The sequence below is a fragment of the Montipora capricornis genome, chromosome 3 (genome assembly GCF_036669925.1).
Source record: "Montipora capricornis isolate CH-2021 chromosome 3, ASM3666992v2, whole genome shotgun sequence".
NCBI classification, from domain to species: domain Eukaryota; kingdom Metazoa; phylum Cnidaria; class Anthozoa; order Scleractinia; family Acroporidae; genus Montipora; species Montipora capricornis.
The window spans coordinates 25,672,341-25,692,340 of NC_090885.1; the positions used below are offsets into that span (position 1 = coordinate 25,672,341).

Below are 20,000 nucleotides of genomic sequence, written 5' to 3' on the forward strand. Positions count from 1 at the left end.
GCAGCATTTTTATTCACTGGCGGAAACCAAACCCGAACTTCCAGCACGTGAATAAACCATACCCGATCAGTATTCTGTCGTGATTTATTAATACAGTGTATCATTTATTGATTTGGTTATGAAGAGTAAAGGGCAGGATTGTGGATATTGGGGAGGGCGTTCAAAGAGAGGGGGGCTTAAAAGTTTTCTTCCTTTGAAGGGGGGGGGGGGGGGCTTGTTAAAGAGGGGGGAGCTTATTTGAGGGCGGTGCTTAATAGAGGATTTGCCGTAAATAGGAGACCTAACGGAAGGATGCAACAAGCAACTGACGATGAGATGTAAAAGGAAACCGTATTATCATTCATTTAGAGCACGAGTGAATAACAGTCAAAACTTTTGCACGGTGGTATAAAAAGGTTCTTATTTATACTAAACGGTGTTAGCGAAATTAGGCTTTATAGGTTCTTAAGAATGGTTCTTTTTTTCTGAAATAAAAGATACTGTACCACTTTCAAGTTATGCGGTTATTTTATGTAAAGGCAAATCTTATTCTAACTGTGATTTGCTCCTGTCCTAACAGGTCCTAAAAATCTTGGTTTGTGAATCCTGGTCTTCGTAGTATTATAATGTTACCAATTGCAAAATCTGCACGCCATTGAAATTGCCCACCATGAAGAGGTTGGCAATGGGCGGAGTATAAGGCATCACATGATCTTTATTCAAGTTATGTATATTTGGTGTGCACGTTAGCAGCATAAGATCTCTTTGGTTGAACTGCACTATACCAATTAAGGGTTACCATTTCATAAACGAAAGTCAAGAAAACGCTGTATAACCTGAGAGAGCTTTAACAAGGTGTCCAAAGCCACGGTGTGATATCCTATATTTGAGTTTTTTTTTTAGGCAAATTTACTCCTGCGCAGCGGAGGGACTAAAAAAATGATGAGCGATGCACACCGTGAATTTGTTGTAATCTTAGTTCATTATGAGGCCAAACTTTTAAAATTGAGGTTTTTTTTTTCACGCCTCATTGCAGTTCACTGAGATCAGTTCTGATGCAAGGCAAATAGCTGTTCCTTTGCGGGCACACATGACAGCGTTCGGACAGAATCATGAGAATGAACATACTATCTTTCATATACGGTTCTTTTGTCTTACGCCATTTTAGAACGGCCGTTATATGAAAGTTTACCCCATATATGTGACGTTTCTATGTCACATACTGTGGGAAACTCCTCATAATTAACACAAATTACACGGAGAACGTGGGTGAACGAAAGGAATTCACGTCAGGGCTCCTTTAAAGCACCATTTAATGACTATCCACTATTTTGCGCGAAGACATGTCATTCTAACAGTACATGTTAAAGGAACAACTTGTTAAACAATCCCTCTGATTCTGCCGACTGTCCAAGACAAATATCAGAAATTTGTGATGATAATTTTCACGTGACGTCAGAAAAAAAACTAACATTAAAAATTTTGAGTTTTTACCTTAATCGGGAAGAAGACATTTTAAAGATATATCTGCTGACCTGTTTTCAGCTCGGTAGCATGCTTTGTTTTGAAAATAGAGTAGTTTGAATTTCAATTTTTTTTTACAATGATGACATCTCAGTGGATTGCTTACGACAAACATGTCACGTACACGAAAATATCGATTCGCCTTGTGTTTTCGAGTTCTGAATAACTAATATGTCAAGAGAAGTGTCTATGCGAATGTTTTCAAATTAGCAGAGAGAAAAAATGTTTGGAGAGAGCCAAAGTAAACTCTACGTTTCCACTGGTTTCCGGCCGCCAAGAAGGACACCAACATGGAGTCTCCATACTAAACACTATAATTTTGAGTGGTACCCATTGCCTAATAACTCGAGTTTGGAATATCTTGCAGCCCTACAACTTTGACGCGCTGTTTATTTATTACCCTCAGGCTTCTAAAATATCTCAATTTCTTGACTCAATTTATTGAATGGTAAGCGATTTTATTTTTTCTTTGCGTGATACTTGCGTGACGTGAAAACCAAGAACAGCTTTCGTTGAGGTTCTTTGAAAACAAAGACTGAGTTACGCAAATCTGATCAGATTTCGTGACCTGTGTTTGCATTCTTATTGCGATAAGTACCAGGAGGGGATCCTTGCCGGAAATTCCTTAGTTTTGATCATTTGGCTATCTTTAGATTCGGCGTTCTTCAAAGAGTGCTGAATGGATGGGTGGTCACGGATAATTAGCTTGCTTTGTCATATTCGCACTAAAAGGTTTTCATTGAAGAGTGTCACATTCGTTTGCATGGAATGGCGTGAGCGTTTCAATTCGTTTCACGCGCTTCCAGGTTGTTAGTGGGCAAGAGGAAGCTTTTTTCGTCACGGCGTCCTCGCCACAAAGCCCAGTTGACCTGCTCTTTGTTCCTTGCCAGTCGTTGCTCCTGACAAAGCCAACCAGGAAATCACATCTTGTGAAAAAATGATGAAAAGATTCAGTGACGTAGTGACCTACTTAAGTATTCCTGCGTAGGCGGATCAGATCAGTTGATTGTTTCATTTGCGCATGACCACCTTTCAATCGCTTGTTCGTGCTGTACTTTTACCATGAGACTGATGATGGAACTCAACTCGCCTCAAAACCTGCTCAACAAGTGCGACGCAAATAGAAGGGACACAAGGTAACAAGGGTGTAGCTAGGGGAAGGGAGGTTCCTGGGGTGCCCGTGACCCCCCCCCCCGGGAGTTGGGTTCCTGGGGTGCCCGTGACCCCCCCTTTGTAAGCCTTTTTTAAGCAAACAACCTACAATACTCAGGTGGCGAAAACGCCACAATACCCTCTGGTTGACAGCCGGTGTGACACCCCCCCCCTCCCCCCTTTGAAAAAGCCTGGCTACGTCCCACGTCCCTGGGTAATGGGAATAAATTCTAAATTCAAGGCAACTGGAAATAAAAATCAAAGTGGTTTTTCAAATTTTGAAAACCAAGAAAAATTTCAATGCACAGCAGGTTCACTTTATCATGTCGACTCTTGTTCTTTGATTAGAATATACCACAAAAGCACGCACCAGTACCCCGGGACCAGTACATAATGTTTAGAACTGCTATTTTTGTTATATTTCTAATCAGGTACGCTTTATTCTCGTCACGGGAGAGACAACCAGTTCTAATAGCGTGAACGCCTATTTTTATTTAAAATCATAAACCAGCAAAGACTTTGATCTCGTGAGTCAACTGTGTCGGTTGGAGAGTATCATTCGCCCCAGTCGAGAGTGATCGTAATTTCAAGTGCGTGTCTTAATTTCTTCCTTCCCCGGAAAATTTTTGGTTAACCTTAAAATGCAATAAGAATTTAAGGAATTGAAATTTTACTGATGAACTCGAGGTGATCAAAACCCGCAAAATCGTAAAGGGGAAAAGCCCGGTTTCGGGATAGTATCGACCTGCAACAACGACCATAACAGACCCATAACAACATGGGTGATGGTGACGAACTCTAAGAACTCGGATTGTACGCTTCGTTCCCATGTCCACACGCAGTTTAACACTTTTTTTGTTCTCGTATTATGATGTTTCAGTTGCCTGGGATCATACAAATCTACACCTGACACGCGGCGTTTTCATGACTTTGCTGTAATTTTCATTATCTCTGAGGCGTCGTAAAGTTATGTTACAAGTGTGATCCACTTAAAATTCCTCATCCCGCCTATCGAACCACATGTTTCAGACCATGTGTTCTTTTCTAAAAATATCTCGTCAAGATGTAACAGCCGTTCATCTCAGATGTACGCCATAAACTACTTCCATGAAAACAACCCACTGCCATTGCAAAAAGACTACCATCGCTTATAGCAGCGATGCTTCGTCAATCACTGTCATTTCCAAAAATAATGTTTAAAACTTGCTTTTATTCGAAGATTTCAGTTTGATTGTTATTTGTTGAGATTGTTGTTAGTTTCCAGTATAAGCAATAAAATTCCGATTCTGAGACATTTTACCGTCCGATTGTCACCATAGCCGCTTCTTTTCTGGAAATTTTCCTTTAGTGCTCTGTAGGTAAAACACAGCTTCGAATAGGAAAGAAAAAAATGTTATGATAAAAACATCCTTTTCAGATTTTCTTCAGTTTTGTTGAGGCTGTTGGTCCATTCTTTAAAAGGGCTACACTATCCCGACAAAACAAAACTCTCAAAAACGGAAGTTAATGACAGGTAGAGAAATGAAACAACTTTGTCTTGAGTAAGAGTTACGTCTCTTCAATACTTGTTTGTTCCGGCGTTTCACCCCATCACTTACGGATCCTGATATTTCAGTTCCGAGTTGAGATACACTGCTATATTTTCGCCCAGACACACTAAAGAAGTACTACATCCGCTCACTAAGAAACAGAAACGAAACAGTAAAAAAAAAAAAATCGTTTCGATGAGTCCTGAATATATTTTTAGAGTTAGATAGTATTTCCAGGTCATAGTGTACTTTCAAAAGTTACCTTTGTTCGAAAGGCAAACATCGAGGACTTTCGGTTTAACTATTATTCACTATCTCCTGCATTAAATCAAAGGGGAAAAGGGCCAAAGTCTCGGATTTTCAAAGCGTTTTTAAACCTTGTATACAATTGACTTCAAATTAAACAACTGAGAATATGTATAATGAAAAAAAAATCTATAATTATTATTATCACTTCCTTAGCATCAAGATTTATTAAAGTTCCAGATGGAAATTAACTGCTCAGTGCTGTACGTTTATATTAATAGTCACTGAGATGAATGTCTAAAGAATGGGCAAACGAAACGCCTACGCAAATTTTGCCCCTCCTCCAACACTGCTTCTGGCACCACGCGCAACATTTGTGTAATGAGCTAACGATGTCTCAGTTGATTGACAGTGCAAACGTGTAGATCGAGCCGCTTGATTCGTATCCACAAGGGATTAAAAAATTGTTGTTAGCCAAAATCATTTCCTTCGAGGTTTAGCTTGGGCGAATCTTCTTTCGATGTGAAGAGATTAGACAGTTGTTCAAAGGGGTTCAATATGGAATGGACAGTTCCGTGCAGAGGAGCAGTCTTTCTGCACGCAACTTGCGCTAAAAAACATAAGTCTATTTACATATTCACTCCGTATAATATTTTACAGAGCAACAATCTACTGAAAAACAATTTACATTTCCATAAAGACTCGTCTGCAAGTCACGTTTCTTTCATGCTCAAAGTGAATGCACTGAAGACGATTTCTATCGAGAGAAAGGAACGAGGTTTCATAGATTTGGCAATTTTCCACACATGCAAAAAATCGACAAAAAAGAACATTTTTATGACGTGAATTAATTATTTCGATACCAGTTTTCCTTTTCCGTTCTGAGGATGAGACTTACCGTTGGAGCGTAAAGAGTATAAGGATGGAATAAGGATAACGGAAATTTTGCGGGGCGGAATAACGATTTCCTTTGGAATAATCGATTTGTCGACCGGAATAAGTAGATTTTTTTTCAACGGAATAATGAGTTCTTTTTTACTAGAATAATGGAATAACCAAAATTTTCGGGCAGGAATAATGGAATAATGAACACCTGATTATTCCTCTTGTTCCTCTACTGCAAGGCGCTTTATTCGAGGGCGGTACAATCTGCATAATCTGCAACATGCAAGTTGCTTCTAAAGGGTAATATGACGTAAATTTATTCACGAGGAGGAGCAGCACGTGCAACTATAAACAAGCACTTTTAAGTCTAAAACATTCAACCATTCATGGCTTCCATACAGGCCCAGAGGAGGATTAATGCGGAAAACGTACGATGATTTTTGTAAAATATATCGTAAGGGATTTAATTCTATAAAATTGCCTAAAATAGCGGTCATAATGCCGTGTTTCAAAATGGTATAATCAACTGCTTTATGATTTCATTTGTAGCACATTTTTGCATAATTTTAGCCAAGTTAGGCCCTTGATTTGAGAAACTGTCTCATGAGTCGACCTCTTGCAATTTTCTAATGTACAATAAAGGTTAAAACTTCTCTTTGCCCATCGAAGGAATCGAAGGTTGTTTCTTTTGTGACGTCAATTAAATTGACAATCCACTTATCATGCGTCTGCCTGATTGGTTACTTAAATACATTGTCACTAGCGTACGCATTCATTTACAACTTGGCTACGGTAGCGTTTGGTTGTTGGTTAAGGATAACGATGCATATGGGTAACGAGGATCGTTTGCAGTCGTTTAGGGGCATCGTTAAGGATTATATCGCGTACAAACTTCGACAAAGAAACATTTTTCTCGCAGGATATAATGTGAATGATATTCCTTCGGCAGCAGCGTGCCATTTGCGTCGAGTAGCTGATGAACTTATTCAGGAGAACGAGCAGTTGTTCGATTCCATGTGCGATCAACTTCATTTAACACACGCTTCAACGTACGCTACGTTTGTAGGAATTGCTGACGAAATTTTCCAGACGGGAAAAAATTGGGGTCGGATAGTTGCGTTTCTGGCTTTTGGGGCCACGTTGGCCGTGTATTGTGTTCAGAAAGAGGATCTCGCCGAACTTCTCAATAACATAGTTGAATGGGTTTCGATATACATGGAGCAGAATCTCGGTGGATGGATTGACGAAAATGGCGGATGGGTGAGTATGGATACCCTGAATGTGTGACCCGGTTATTGGTCGAATTTACTAATACAGTCACCGGTTGTGTTTTCAGGAGAATGAATAAATATTGGTAATGAGCTGAAGGTATATCTGTGGCTCCAAAATGCTGATTCACACAAAAGCATAACTTCAATGCGCTGTTTGTTGACATAGTTTATCACGAGCAAGTGTGAAAGTTAAAAAATACAGAAAAAATTCAAAAAAATCAGTAGCTCTGCCATCTTATGGGAATAGGCACAAGGAACGTTTTTGTCAACTTTGAGTCAAATCATTTGTACGTTTATATTTCATTGAAATATTCGAAACTATCGAAGCGTTGAATCCGATTGCTTTTTACCATAAAAAGGCAGACTTTTAAATTTGCGGAATTTGATATATGAGAAACATTTTATACGTAAATTTTAAGTTATTTTATCATATTATTTCGTTCTTTTAATTCAGGGTTATCTGACGATCGTGTATTTACAGGAACAACATTAAAGTTCTTCCGGGGGATTTATTTATGATGTCCCCTTTCGTGAAAAATTTCACTTTTGACGTAGATATGGCAAAGATAAATCGAACATTTTCGAAAGTCAAATGATTTATATTGTGTGATATTATGACGGATTGTCTCCCTGTTTTCGAACTTCAAAAAAAAAGACTTGATAAAGAAATGCGAATGAATAAATTGACGAGGACAGTTTTTTGTGCCAGGGTTTTTGTGGACTGGTAAAACGTGTGATTCGTGGGATATAAAGAATTCACATTAGTGATGTCAGTGATGGATGCTCAAAATTTCTCCCAAAAAAAATTCTCGGAAATTGTTCTCGTTCTTTTGTAAATGAATACTAGTCAATACAAGTGAGAAGCTCCGGTACGTCTATTCATCTCTGGCATAATAGAATTAATGGAATGATGTAATGAAGAAACATTTTTGTACTTTGATCGTAAGACCTTTGAACAATTGAACCTTTTGGATTTTTGGTTATTTGGAAATGTTGTCGATGGATGATGGTCACAGCTTCTCAACCCTCTTGCAAACATGCAGCGTAACACAGCATTTGTATAACAGGTTGGGTAATAAAAGGAGTGACAGTAAGTGGGGGGGGGGGGGGGGGGGGAGGGGGGACAAAAGTGGGGATGACTGTTTCTGTCAACATTTTCTTCCCCTTTTTTTAATCATCTTGATAACTCCACAAAGGTCATCAGACGTGAGGGGGATCCTGGGTTGCTTTGTTGCTGATGACATTGACTGAAGGTTTGAAAACATTTGCAAAAGCCCTTTTCAGATGAGATTATTAATTTTTTTAAAGTTACTTTAATTAACCCTTTGACGCCCAAACCGGCCTAATCATCAATGGGGAACCCCTGGGAGTCAATGGGTTAATTGTTCAAATGTCAATCTTTGTCACTGGAGTAATCTTAAAGACCTGAAGATCCCTGGCTTCTGGTTATTAGTGTTATCATGAACATTCCTTACTTGGACGATAATCTTTCTTTGTCAAGCTGATTTCATCCTGGATTTAAATATAAGACCTCTTGTTCTCTATTTAATTTTAGTGAAACTGTCCAAGAACTGGAGCTAGAATTAAGAATGATGTGTAGAAAAAAAGCAATGTATATCTTGTAGAAAAAAGTTGTGTTTAAGGTCCCACTGACAACAATCATTTTTCTAGATACATTTGTGCTGTCATTGTTTAGGAGAACGTCCCTTTTCAGAAACATCAGTGATTCCTACATGTATGTTTTGTGGTATCAAAGACACTAGACAACAACACACACACATACAGAGTTGATATTGCTGTTGTCACACCACAGCAAACAAGGCAAGTTTCAGGACATTTAAAAAATCTTGACACTGATTTGCCTGTCTCTTTGTTTTATCCGCAGGAGGGGTTTATCAATTTTTTTCAAATGGACGATGGTTCTCCAGAAAATAGACAAAGTGGAGCATGGCGCATTGCTGCAGTTGCTGGCCTTGGACTTGGTGCTCTCTTAATGCTTGCATGTAGATAAAAAAAGCTCTAAATGTAGTAAAACTAATACTAAACACTCAAATTTTCTTATGGTTCTGTTGTGTTATAATATTTCACTTTTAAAGAATTGAACCTGGTGAGAGTTTTCATTGACAACTCTCTCTGTAAAGAAATCAAGTATTGAAAAAAGCTTCAGGGGAAACGTTCAGTTTGTGAATAGATTCAAAATTCAAGTTTAAGTCATTGTTCCTAGTAAGCAGTAACATTGTTGCTGTTACCATAAAGAAAAATGATTATATCTAAATGTATTTTTAAAGTAACATCTACAACTATTACATTTTTTAGCACAGATTTTGTCAATGCGAACATGACTGGTTTTGCACGATATTGATGCATACAATACCAAAAGACTCTTTTGGTAACCCAGTGGGTTAAGCGCTGTGGTTTGCATTTATGCTCACAGTCATTTTGTAAACGCTGATGCACATGACATCTTTGTATCTTCTGTGAAGAACTTTATTTAAGTCACAGTAATAACACCATCAGTATTAAACAATTAAACAAGGAAAACTGTGAAGAGACTTATTTTCAAAGCATTTTTTTTCCTTTTAAGATAACTTTATTTGTAGTTCAACAGCACTCCATAGAACATCTGTAGCAGTTGTTTTCTTGTTAGTACTCAGGCAACAGAAACTGTAAATAACATTTTCAAGAGAAAGCAGTAAGATAAACAAAAAATAAAGTCTTTTGTTAGTAGGTGCAAGTAATCTTTCAGTTTAAAAAATCTATTGAGTTTGGTAGTGTGAACTTTAAAGAAATACAAAATTGTATGAATGTAACTGTTCTAGAGTTTAAAGGATTTGACCCTATCACACAGTTAGCAACTGGTATGGCAATAATGATAAAAAATAAAAAAAAGTCTGTGATATGAAACAAGCAAGATATTTCCATGAAATGGTAAACATTAAGTCACAGAGCTGACAATACAGTACATGTTGCTCTAAGTGGATGTTTGAGCCTTTGACAAATAAGCAGCAATGAGCTGGAAATAAAATCGCAGTAAAAGTATCTTCTCAGAGCTTGTAAGAAAAAAAAAAGTCAGCAAAGAGCCTAGAAGGCCCATCAGGCCAGCCCTTATCTCCAATTTCTGTAGCATGAAGTGATTAGGAGTATTTCTACTCCCCCCTGGATGGGATGCTAGTCCATCACAGGGTAACCCCAGCATTTTCACTGGTACCCATTTATACACCTGGGTGGAGAGAGGCACCGTGAGAGTAAAGTGTCTTGCCCAAGAACACAACACAATGTCCCCGGCCAGGACCCGAACTCGAACCACTTGATCCGGAGTCGAGCACACTAGCCATGAGGTCACCCGCACCTCCCAGGTGCATTATTTTGTTGCTGTATTTCTCCCAGCTAAATCAGAATTTCTGTAATCTGATCACTAGCAGTCCAATTTCAGCAGTACATTTGTGTGGCACCCATATGGGAACCTATTGTAAAGTAAAAATAGTGCAGTGGGAAAAGAAATAATTAGCTGTATTGTTTTTGGTAAGCAGGTGTGTGTTGATCAAAACTTGTAAGTAAGTATTAGTAACCACCCGCAAAAATTGTGTTTGATCTTTTTAAACCTTAGCTATATTTCTCTTGTTAGAGAAACAAAACATTTTGCACCTTTTGTTCAATTATTTTTGCCCAGTTTCATTATTTTTGCATTGTCCTTGTCCTATCAGAAGAGGTTAAGTGATAAAGGACAGCTTTGAGCTCCACATCATTCTCAGTTTTTTGAGACTTTAGATCTTGTCTAAGATGTCTGACATACTTACATAGAAACATTGCTTTTAATTAGTTATCAGGGTTGCTTTGAATACATGTTGAGATCATCAGTAACAAAATAAGCAGTGTTTTTTCATCCCAACCTTGCCTTTCAAGAAAAGGTAACTACAACTTGTTTGTTGTACCACTATCACTGCTTTTGAAGCTTTTTTTCAAAGATCAAAAATTTTGTTTTGTATGTTGCATAAGCTAAAAAAGGGACATGATTCAGACAAAAAAAGTAGCTGGGACTTTTTGGCAAGCGTATTTGTTTCGAATACAATTTGAAATTTATCAGTTACCAGTCACAAGTGTCACCCTTGGGCGAAAATCCCAGGGTGCCATCACTTTATTCATTTCCTGTAAAGCTAAATCATGCTTCCTTTCGCTAAGCTCAGGAAAGTGACATAAGGGTATTTAGCCAATAATTATTATGTTCACCTTAATATTTAGAGCACATTTATGCTCCTACTTTGTTTATTCAATCCCTTGCACCCGTGGCAGACATGATTAATTTTGTGTACTTGAGAATGATGATTCATTTGTTTCTGGATTCTTGGTCTTCATTTCACAAACTGTGTGACAATCTCTTACTCAAGCCCACACACTTTGTGATCAACGTTATTTCATGAGACATCAAGTGAAATGCATACACCCCTTGGATGTTTTGAAATTGGTATGAAATCGAACATTGGTAGTGGAGGTGGATGTCTGACACAGGGGCAGAGGGGTCATTATTTTACCAACATTTTATTTTTACCAACTTTAAGGATTTTGTACCCAGGAATTAAAAAATGGCTCTTAAACCTTGTTATTACATTGCTGTCCACTTTAGATGAACTTGTAAGTCAAATGCCTCCTGCATTTATTTGAAAGAAAGCGTTACTCCAGATCTTCGTTATCTAGAGCATACATGACTATAGACCGTCAGACTTCAAAGTGTCAAGTATGGCTCATCAGCAATTTAAACCACAGTGGCTGCAACTTCCAAACAAACCCCTTTGACAGTTTTTTAATCTCGTTAAGTACTGATGTGCGCTGTGGGAGTAAACTACACTCAAATGAGTATGACACTAATAGATTAACTTGAGATTCAAGTGCAGCAGGAGAAAAAGAAATTTAATTTTCTTAATGAGCAACTTGAAGTTCTGCAAGTTAATTAAACTATCCATGAATAGACAAAGCATGTTAAGGCTTGTTTTGAACTTTGTACCTGGTAACATTTCTGGAAAGGAAACATGCATGATTCCTTGTGTCTGACAAGAATCTATTATGCTGTCGTTTTGAAGGAGTGGAAATTCAAGAACTATTTTTATTTGCCATCTCTAAAAGTAACCCTAACCCTAACCCTAATATTGATTTCTGTAAAAATGGCAGTACCAAGCTGAGTGGAAGCAAATTTGACAGTTTCTTTGCACTGGCATGGTGAAGAAGGAAATGGCAGTTTGCTGACACAACAAATAGTTTCTTCCTCTGTCACCATGGCAGCATAGGAAAGCAAAGACCTCTTATTAAATTTCATTGTAGTGTACATACATGACATACTGCCAGTGACACATTACCATAATTTTATAGGAAGCTTAATAGCACAAAAATAATTCATACAAAAATGGAATTTGAACTGCTGCTCATTCTCATAAATCTTTAGACCGAAATACTGAATATGGCCAACTGGCTCTTTTCATTGCCCAAAACCTTGATGGAAAGAACTTGCCAAAAGCAAAAGGTACACTGTCCAAACATGTAGACTAACATTAATGAAACACAAAATGTAAACAACCCATTTCACGATTATCCATGCTTCCCTTTGGGAAGGTTACTACGGGGGATTTCAACTCCCCTTGCTGTCTGACACCCCAAGACTCTCAGTCCTTTGGAATATTTCAAGTATCCCTTTGTTTGGTGGGTAGTTGCATTTTTCAGAAAAAAAGCATCATTAACCAGGAGAAAGAAGATCTACAATCTTCTACCAAACTATAATTATTGATTTCACTTTCTTATCCAGCTCCTTTACGTAATAGTACAGAAAGACTACTAATCAAGACGTAAAAAAACCAGCATTTTCCTTCAATTGTCGAATTATCTTTGAGAAATATTTTATAAAAGCAATAGAGGACTTTTTTCCGCGTTGCCATAGACTCATCTTAACACTCAGGGGAGTTGGGAGAATTCTCAACAGTTATGCAAACCCTTAATTGTGTCTCAGGTTTGCATAACTGTCTCAAATTCTCCCAACTCTCCCAAATGTTTAGTTGAGGCTATCGAAACACGGAAAATGTCCTCTATTGCTTATTTAACAACTTAGTTTTGTTTGCAAGATTTCAATGATAAGACCTGCATACTACATCTTGGAGTAGACAAATAAGCTACATTTGCTCTGCAACCCATAGACCAATTCGGCTAACTCAATGTTGTACCCAATTCAAATCCTCTGGGAATAAACCGTTTTGTTCCAAGAATTTCCATATCATTTAAATGTGAATGCTTCATTGTCATGCAAATTTAACACACAAAGAATCTTAACCCCGAGAGATTTGAATTGGGTACAACATTGAGTTAGCCGAATTGGTCTATTCAAGGTAATCTTGGCAGAACAAGTTTTATGATTACAGCCTTTGGATGACTCAATGAAAGAGCCTGAGTAAAAAGCTTGGCCATATTTCAGTTCTACTGGTTACCAACTACCCTCCCCACCCCCCAAGTAACTCTTAGGACAGGTCCAGCTGGTCAGGACAGATCCCATCAAACCCAGGGGAGGAGAATGATCTGCTGCCAGCAGAATTATCTACATGTATTTGAAGACCCTCGTTTCGAGGTTGACAAAATGGCACTGATCTACTCATTTCCAAATAAATCTCCAGAAATTGAATAACTTGGATTTTGGCCTAGACATGATTTCTTTGTTTGTGAACCCACTACTTGAAAGGTTCTTTAAAGTGCATATGACAGATTTTTTTATTTACTCAAGTGAAACATCATGGTTTTCTGTGATAACAACCAAAAAAATTTCCATATCAATTTCTTATTCAATGCCTTTCAGCCTTTCAAAAATCGGAATTTTCACTTTCTGGAGGTAGAAAACCACACTAGTAAGGTATAGTAGAACTGTGACGTCAATTTTTTCCACGGCCCGAAGTTTCCTTTTTTATAGATTCAGAAGTAACTATTGCTGAAACGGCTTCTGAGATGGATTGTATTTGGCTGCAGTAATGCAAAAGACAAGAGAAAGAAAAATTTCTATCCCGAAATTTCCCTGCATTCCTGTATTGACATCACTGGCCTGCTACAGTATTTGTTGTCCCAGAAGTGAAAATTCAATGAAGTGTTTATATTAATTCTTATCTTAATTAACCCATTCACCCCTAAACCGGCCTAAACCAGCCATACTTAGTGTTTTACTCTGTCTAATGCAGACGATTTTACTTGTCAATGGGGAACCCCCAGGAGTCAATGGGTTAAGTGATATACCATGCATGCAAAACATCTTTGAAAAAGACTGTTTAACCTTGTCAGTCGCAGATGATCGCTTTTCTGTTATTTGAAAATGCGACTTGTACACAGAGCTCTGCAAATGCTTTATGAGGAGTCCTTAGAGTTTGGAGGGGGGGGGGGGGGGATTTCTTCTTTGCGCCTTGGGGTGGGTTGCGACAGCCAAGTATTGTTTAAAAAATGTGAAAATTCCCATCATTTGGTAAGACACAAGCCATCGACATGTAGCAGCATATCTGACCCAGGGGTTTTTATGATAAGCTGGCAAGCTGAATTGAGTAGAGTAACATACTGTATCACCACAGGGTCCATTTCTCTAGGGGTGTCTGTGGAATGCCATTTTAAAAGAATGCTCCCAAACACCACCTTTCAAAAGCAAAATATTAATGATCACCTTTAGATGACTTCATGTTGTCAAATACAACTGTCAAAATGAGTTTCAATCTTAGGTTTGAAGAATAATATTAACAATTTATTTAACCTATTTATCGCTGGTCAGCACTAACCATGCCTCAAGCAACCTGGGCCTCGACGATAAAGATACACAACCAATTTTCCACTTGTTCTCTTTAATGGCTATCCTTCCCAGTCACTATTCATGAATCACAATGAGCCAAATGAATCATTTATTATTGCAATACGCTCAGTGAACTCTTGTTGTAACAAGAACCTATCTCACTAAGCAAAGCATCTATAAAAGTGATCCAAAGATCATACTGGTACTTTTGACTCCTTTTGTTGAGAGTAAAGAGAAAGCTTGTTACCTAACATGTTACAGTACCGTTCAAAGGTAAGTTGACTGTCCCTCCAAGCTTGATCCGCAAAATTCAATTCTAGATACTCAGTTATTGAAAACTTCACGGATCGTGGCTTTGAGTCAAGTTTCAAGACGTTCTTAGGTCAGAATAGCTGTGAAAGGTTGTTTATGGCATTATTAACAGTTTTTAGCACTTCTACACAGACAGAGTGGTTAGTAATAATAATATTATTATTTCAATTCTTTTTGACTGCCACTTATTGATTTTACCCTGGTCAAAGCCAGACCACTTTATGCTGGACTTTGGACTAAAAGGGTACTGGTGCCAATTTTACTTGTTAAAATATTTTGACCTCCCAAGATTGAAAGGGTTCTTAATGAAGGATCTCACCCATGTCCCTTCAAGTCACACGTCCCAACTGCGTTATCTTATGATTTACATGATCTACATCATACACCTACAAGACTCTTCACATTACATACTTTTACATCTTTGATGCATGTTTACTTCAGCAAAGCCAAGGTCAGAAGTTGGTATTTGACAATTTTTTTTTCTCTGAATTAGCAGAAATCCACTGTCATTGACACCAATGATCAAAGTAACATAACTTCTGTCAACTGTTCGATGCAGCAAAGGGTTATACTTATCAGTTCCTTGAAATAAAAAAATCCTTTCATTTGGAAGATATAATTGTTTATTTTTAAGCTGAAAGGGTTGTTTTTGTCATTGTATTGATTTGACGTATCTGTATTTAGTGAAAACCAGATATACTGTATTTGTTAGATTGCTTCATTCATCAGTTGACAGCCATTCAATCTAAACATTAAAATGACAAAATACATTTTATCCATGTTAAAAAGCTGTCCCCCAGTGGCTGGGGATTCACCACTTTTCTTTTCCCATCTGTTTAAGGTGGCTCAAAACAGTTTCAAAACTTCGAAGACACTCCCTTTAGAATGAATGAAGCTACAACACCTGATCACATAACAGCAATGTTACGGTGACATATGAATCACCAATTATTTCCAAACAAGATGAGATCATTATTGTGATGTAATAAGCTCCCTTAGCTTGGCAACAGGAAAGCCCAGCAAAGACACCCTATATTTTGGATTTAGCTACTCATATCTCAAAAACAAACTTGGTGTCTCCCCTTTCTTTATTGCTGAAAAGCGATCAAAATGCCAAGATGAAACTTTCGGCAAATTCTGTCATGCAGAATCAGAGCCACCTTAAAAAAAATACAGAATTAAGGTGGTTCTGAATCCACTTTACAGAATTTTCTTAAACTTTGCAGAATGTTTCACCTTGCTCTTCTGGTATTTTTCATGAATAAAAACTGGGTGTAACCGAGTTCGTTTTTGAGATATAAGCAACTAAAGACAAAATAAAGTGAGTTTTTACAGGGCTTGTCCGTTGCCACAGTAACATATTACGTCACAATAATGGCTGCATCTTGTTCAGCAATAATCCATATTTCATTTGGTACCAAAATATTGCTAATACATGATACAGGGTTGTAATGCCGATCCTTCTAATAAGAACGTTACTTGGAAGCATTGAAACTGTTTTGACCCACCTAAAGAAAGACCTCCTAACTAGTTTCCTGCTGCGCTTCACCACTTGGCTCCTAGCAACTTGAAATCTTAGCAAAAACCCTAATGTTATCTTATGTTATTATAATAAGACCTTTCCCATCTTTTCTGCATCCCTAACTCAAATACAACCTATTACACAAATTAACTTAAAAGTCCCAGTTGACACCAAATCAATGACAGCTATTTTACATACATGGCTTGATGATTGTACTAAATAATTACATCAATTTATCAATCAAAGCAAACACTATTTCAAAGTAAGATGACATGCCTTGCTAGGGAAAACTAAAGCCCATTCATTAAATAATCCACTTTGGAATACCTTGGTCTGTGAAAAGAATACCACCAAGGGCGCCCAATTAGAACTATAACAGCCGAAAAGAACAAGATGCCAAAAGCAAGGGCAATAATCAGTGATCCACTTGTGGTGTGGTTGTTGTCATCTTTGATTTTTTCCACTTTCAGCGGCATAGACGTTGTGGGAACTAAAAGAAATAATACCATTAGGATGAAACTTTCACATCCTCATAACACCCACTAGTATTTAAAGAAGTGAGCTACCAAGGTGAAAGTCTGAAGTGATAGAAAAAGATAGATAGACTTTGAGCAGGACATCTGTGTGCTTATAGATCCCATAATTAGAAACCTTGTATTTTGTGTGTAGTATTGCAGAGTATTCTTACAAATTTTGCTGTGTTTTGACAAACCTGTTTATAACAACAAATTATTTTATACAATGAAATACTTTTTTGGGGGTACGTGAGATAGTTTTTGCATCATGCACAGAATGAAAAAATGACATTGGTTGAGCAACTACAAAAACAACCAACAGAACAAGTACCAAAATGTACAATGACTATTGCAGCACTTTGTACCAATAATTTGTTTTCTGCGTATAAACTACAAACTTATAGCTGTTTTCTAATTTAGTCACAACATACTACTCAAGGAGGTACATGTATTTAAGGTTTGTATTGTACCAGGATATACATACAAGGGTTTGCACTTGACCAGAATACTGCAACTTTATTGGCTCTTGTGAACCCTTGTAATAATCATCATAGAGGTGTGCTCAATATTTGCCAAAGCTGAAATAATTTTAATATTAAAGGACATGTACTGGTAATGGTAAATTACTTTTGTTTACAGAAATACCTTCAGGTTCCTCTGTGGTTGTTGCTTTTGTGGATTCCCCAGTTTTAGTAGATAGGTTGGAAGCTGAAGGTTCCTTAATTTATAAAAAAGGAATTATTAAATTTTAAGCTTCTCAACCCTACAGTTACGTGGTGTCAGTGTTCATCACATCAATGGAAGTCAGATTCACAATTACAGAACTACATGTAGATCTGTCTCTAGCGACTTGTTTTATTTTAAGTTCTCTAGAACTAATAAAATGTATTCCTTTTTCTCAAGAATTGGTGCCCAAATTTGGAACTCTATTCCTTACTCGATTAAACTACTTAAACGCTCGTTCTTTCGTAAAAAGATAAAGGAATTATTACCAAATTTCTTGTGGTCAGAAGATGATTATGTCGAAGTCTCCCGTCTTATTAAGCTATTTAATACTTTAAGTTAGCCTCTTGCCATAATCTTAATGTACTTGTTTTGTTTTAGGTTAGTTCATTCTATTTACTGTGTAACTGTATAGTAATGTCTTTACTGTTATTTAGTCCATCTATAGATAACCTTGTACTTGTAGTATGTCCTCAGTTCTCCCCGCCTCGATTAGTGTATAAGCTATTTGCGGGGGGAAAGAAATGTAATTATTTATTTCTAATTTTCAATAAATTTTGTCGTTTTGTCGTTATGGAACTACACATGTACTGTACATGTACTTTACAAAGTTAACCAAAAAATAATTAATATTCTAAATTATCTTCTTAACAGACTTCATTGTGCAACACCTGAAAAGTCAACTTTCCTGTAATCACCCAATTTATAAATCCTACCTTGTAACTCATCAATATGTACACAATTTCCTTGAACGAGCATGCAATGCATATTTCACTGGTTCCTCCCAGCCCCCAGTGGAATGGAGACCAGGCATGCCTGCTTGACATGAAGTGCTTATCCAGGATTAGCAATAATTTACATGTATTATCAAATTTATCTCATTTCTGGTAGATGTCAACATTTTGCGATTTGTACATACGGTACAATAAATAACATTTACTATTGATCCACCCACTCTGACCCCTAGAAAGCTAATGACAGATGCTTTTTAAATAAACAATCTATGCCTGTATTGATGTACAGTAATTAATATTAAACCATTGTTAAAAACTACCTTTTGGTCGAACACTGGTTGGGCAGTACTTGTAGAAACACTTGCCAAGTTAACAGTCACGCTGGGTTCAACTGCATTACCTATGCACAGGACAATACAATGGATATCATATTGAAATAAAAATATTCATTGGATGAAAATGAAAATCTGGATCTACACTACTGTTCACTTTTTTAACTTGACACAATGGTAGCCTCTTCAAGGCTTTCAATTGGCAATCAGGAATGGACTGGAGAGAAACAAGACCCTTTTCCTCTTCTAATTATAACGTTCCCTGCTTTGTTTCCATAATAGGCATTTTTTGCAACAATCTGTCATATAACCTTTTTACCATAAACGCAGTGATTCTGCTAGTTTCATTAAATTATTTTTCCAGAAATAAAAAGAGCAGCTCAAAATATGCTACCACGCTGATTTTTGTAAGTATATCGAAAGAACTTATAAGGATTTGTATGGGAAAAGGACGCTTTGCCACCCAGTCACACTTCAATGATTTTCATACATATCCTTGTACTTTTCTAAGTTTTCAAACCCCTTTAAAATATTCCTTCGAAATATGAAAATCTGAAAATTTCCACCCTTGCACATTTATTCTTGCTCATTTGACCCATGGTAAAAGTAGGAGTCTGAGCTCTGTTTGTGGCACATACATGTAGTTATGAAAAATTGCATTGGAGGGCAAAAGCTTTTCATTCGTAAACAAACGTATGGAATTTTCAAGTGTTTAAAATGGTCATACAAATCTTTACCTTACCGGTAAGTGGTATGTATCTGAAACTTTGTATTCTGGCTAAGACAAACACAATCTCTCCATCTCTGGAATTAAGTTTATAAAGTCTGAGCTTCAAGTTCACCAATTATCAGTCATGTGACCAGTTTGTTGCAAAAGGCCTATTATTTTTTCATTTAAGACTTCCAGAAATTTGCAATCTCTCCAGTATACAAATGCAGGAGAGACTGCAACATGCCAACATATTTGTTGCAAAGACAAGTGATTTTCAAGTGCCATGATGGACCTATTGAAATCTTGATTTCTGGTTGCTTAGGAAACAATAATTTATGCTATGAATTCTCTCCAAGCAGAATTACTGTTACTTAGAAACACTCACAAATTCTGCATAAGCAATCAGGTTAAGTCAGCATAGCTTGTGTAATAGTCAACAGATTAACTTACTACTACTTAAACAAGAAGGCAGACTTAGCTTGCCATAACTATTTTATTATCTTGAGAGTCTACTTTGTAGGCTAGTACTCCTTTTAGTGCTAGTGGTAAATAACAGAGGTCCAAGTTGTTCACTCACACCATTCTTTACAGATGCATTTCGCAAGTATAAGTTCCGTTTTTCCTGGAAATTCTGAGCTGTAAACGAGGTACGTATGTACCAGCGTCCACAGAGATGTTATACTACATGTGGGTGTGCAGAATGACACTATCTACAGAACGTTATATTAAACGTATGGCCACCAGGGATTTGTAACAAAGGATAACAATCTAA

The 20,000-nt window shown here is 37.3% G+C and overlaps 2 protein-coding genes across 2 annotated transcripts in view; one reads left to right on the forward strand and one right to left on the reverse strand.

Annotated features, from left to right (window-relative positions):
- Window positions 1–6,087: 6,087 nt before the first annotated feature.
- LOC138042649 (apoptosis regulator R1-like) lies at window positions 6,088–9,625 on the forward strand. Its single transcript, XM_068888597.1, has 2 exons — window positions 6,088–6,575; window positions 8,472–9,625. Exons 1-2 carry the CDS (start codon window positions 6,138–6,140, stop codon window positions 8,595–8,597), a joined length of 564 nt encoding a protein of 187 aa, XP_068744698.1. The 5' UTR covers window positions 6,088–6,137; the 3' UTR covers window positions 8,598–9,625.
- A 4,788-nt stretch (window positions 9,626–14,413) lies between these two features.
- The window catches only part of LOC138042646 (uncharacterized), a 6,126-nt gene continuing 539 nt past the window's right edge, over window positions 14,414–20,000 (reverse strand). The window contains exons 2-4 of the mRNA XM_068888595.1: window positions 18,505–18,584; window positions 17,373–17,445; window positions 14,414–16,702 (exon numbers count right to left, since the gene is read on the reverse strand). Of these exons, the coding sequence (XP_068744696.1) occupies window positions 16,503–16,702; window positions 17,373–17,445; window positions 18,505–18,584 (353 nt within the window). The 3' untranslated portion in view covers window positions 14,414–16,502. The remainder of the gene's footprint in view (window positions 16,703–17,372; window positions 17,446–18,504; window positions 18,585–20,000) is intronic.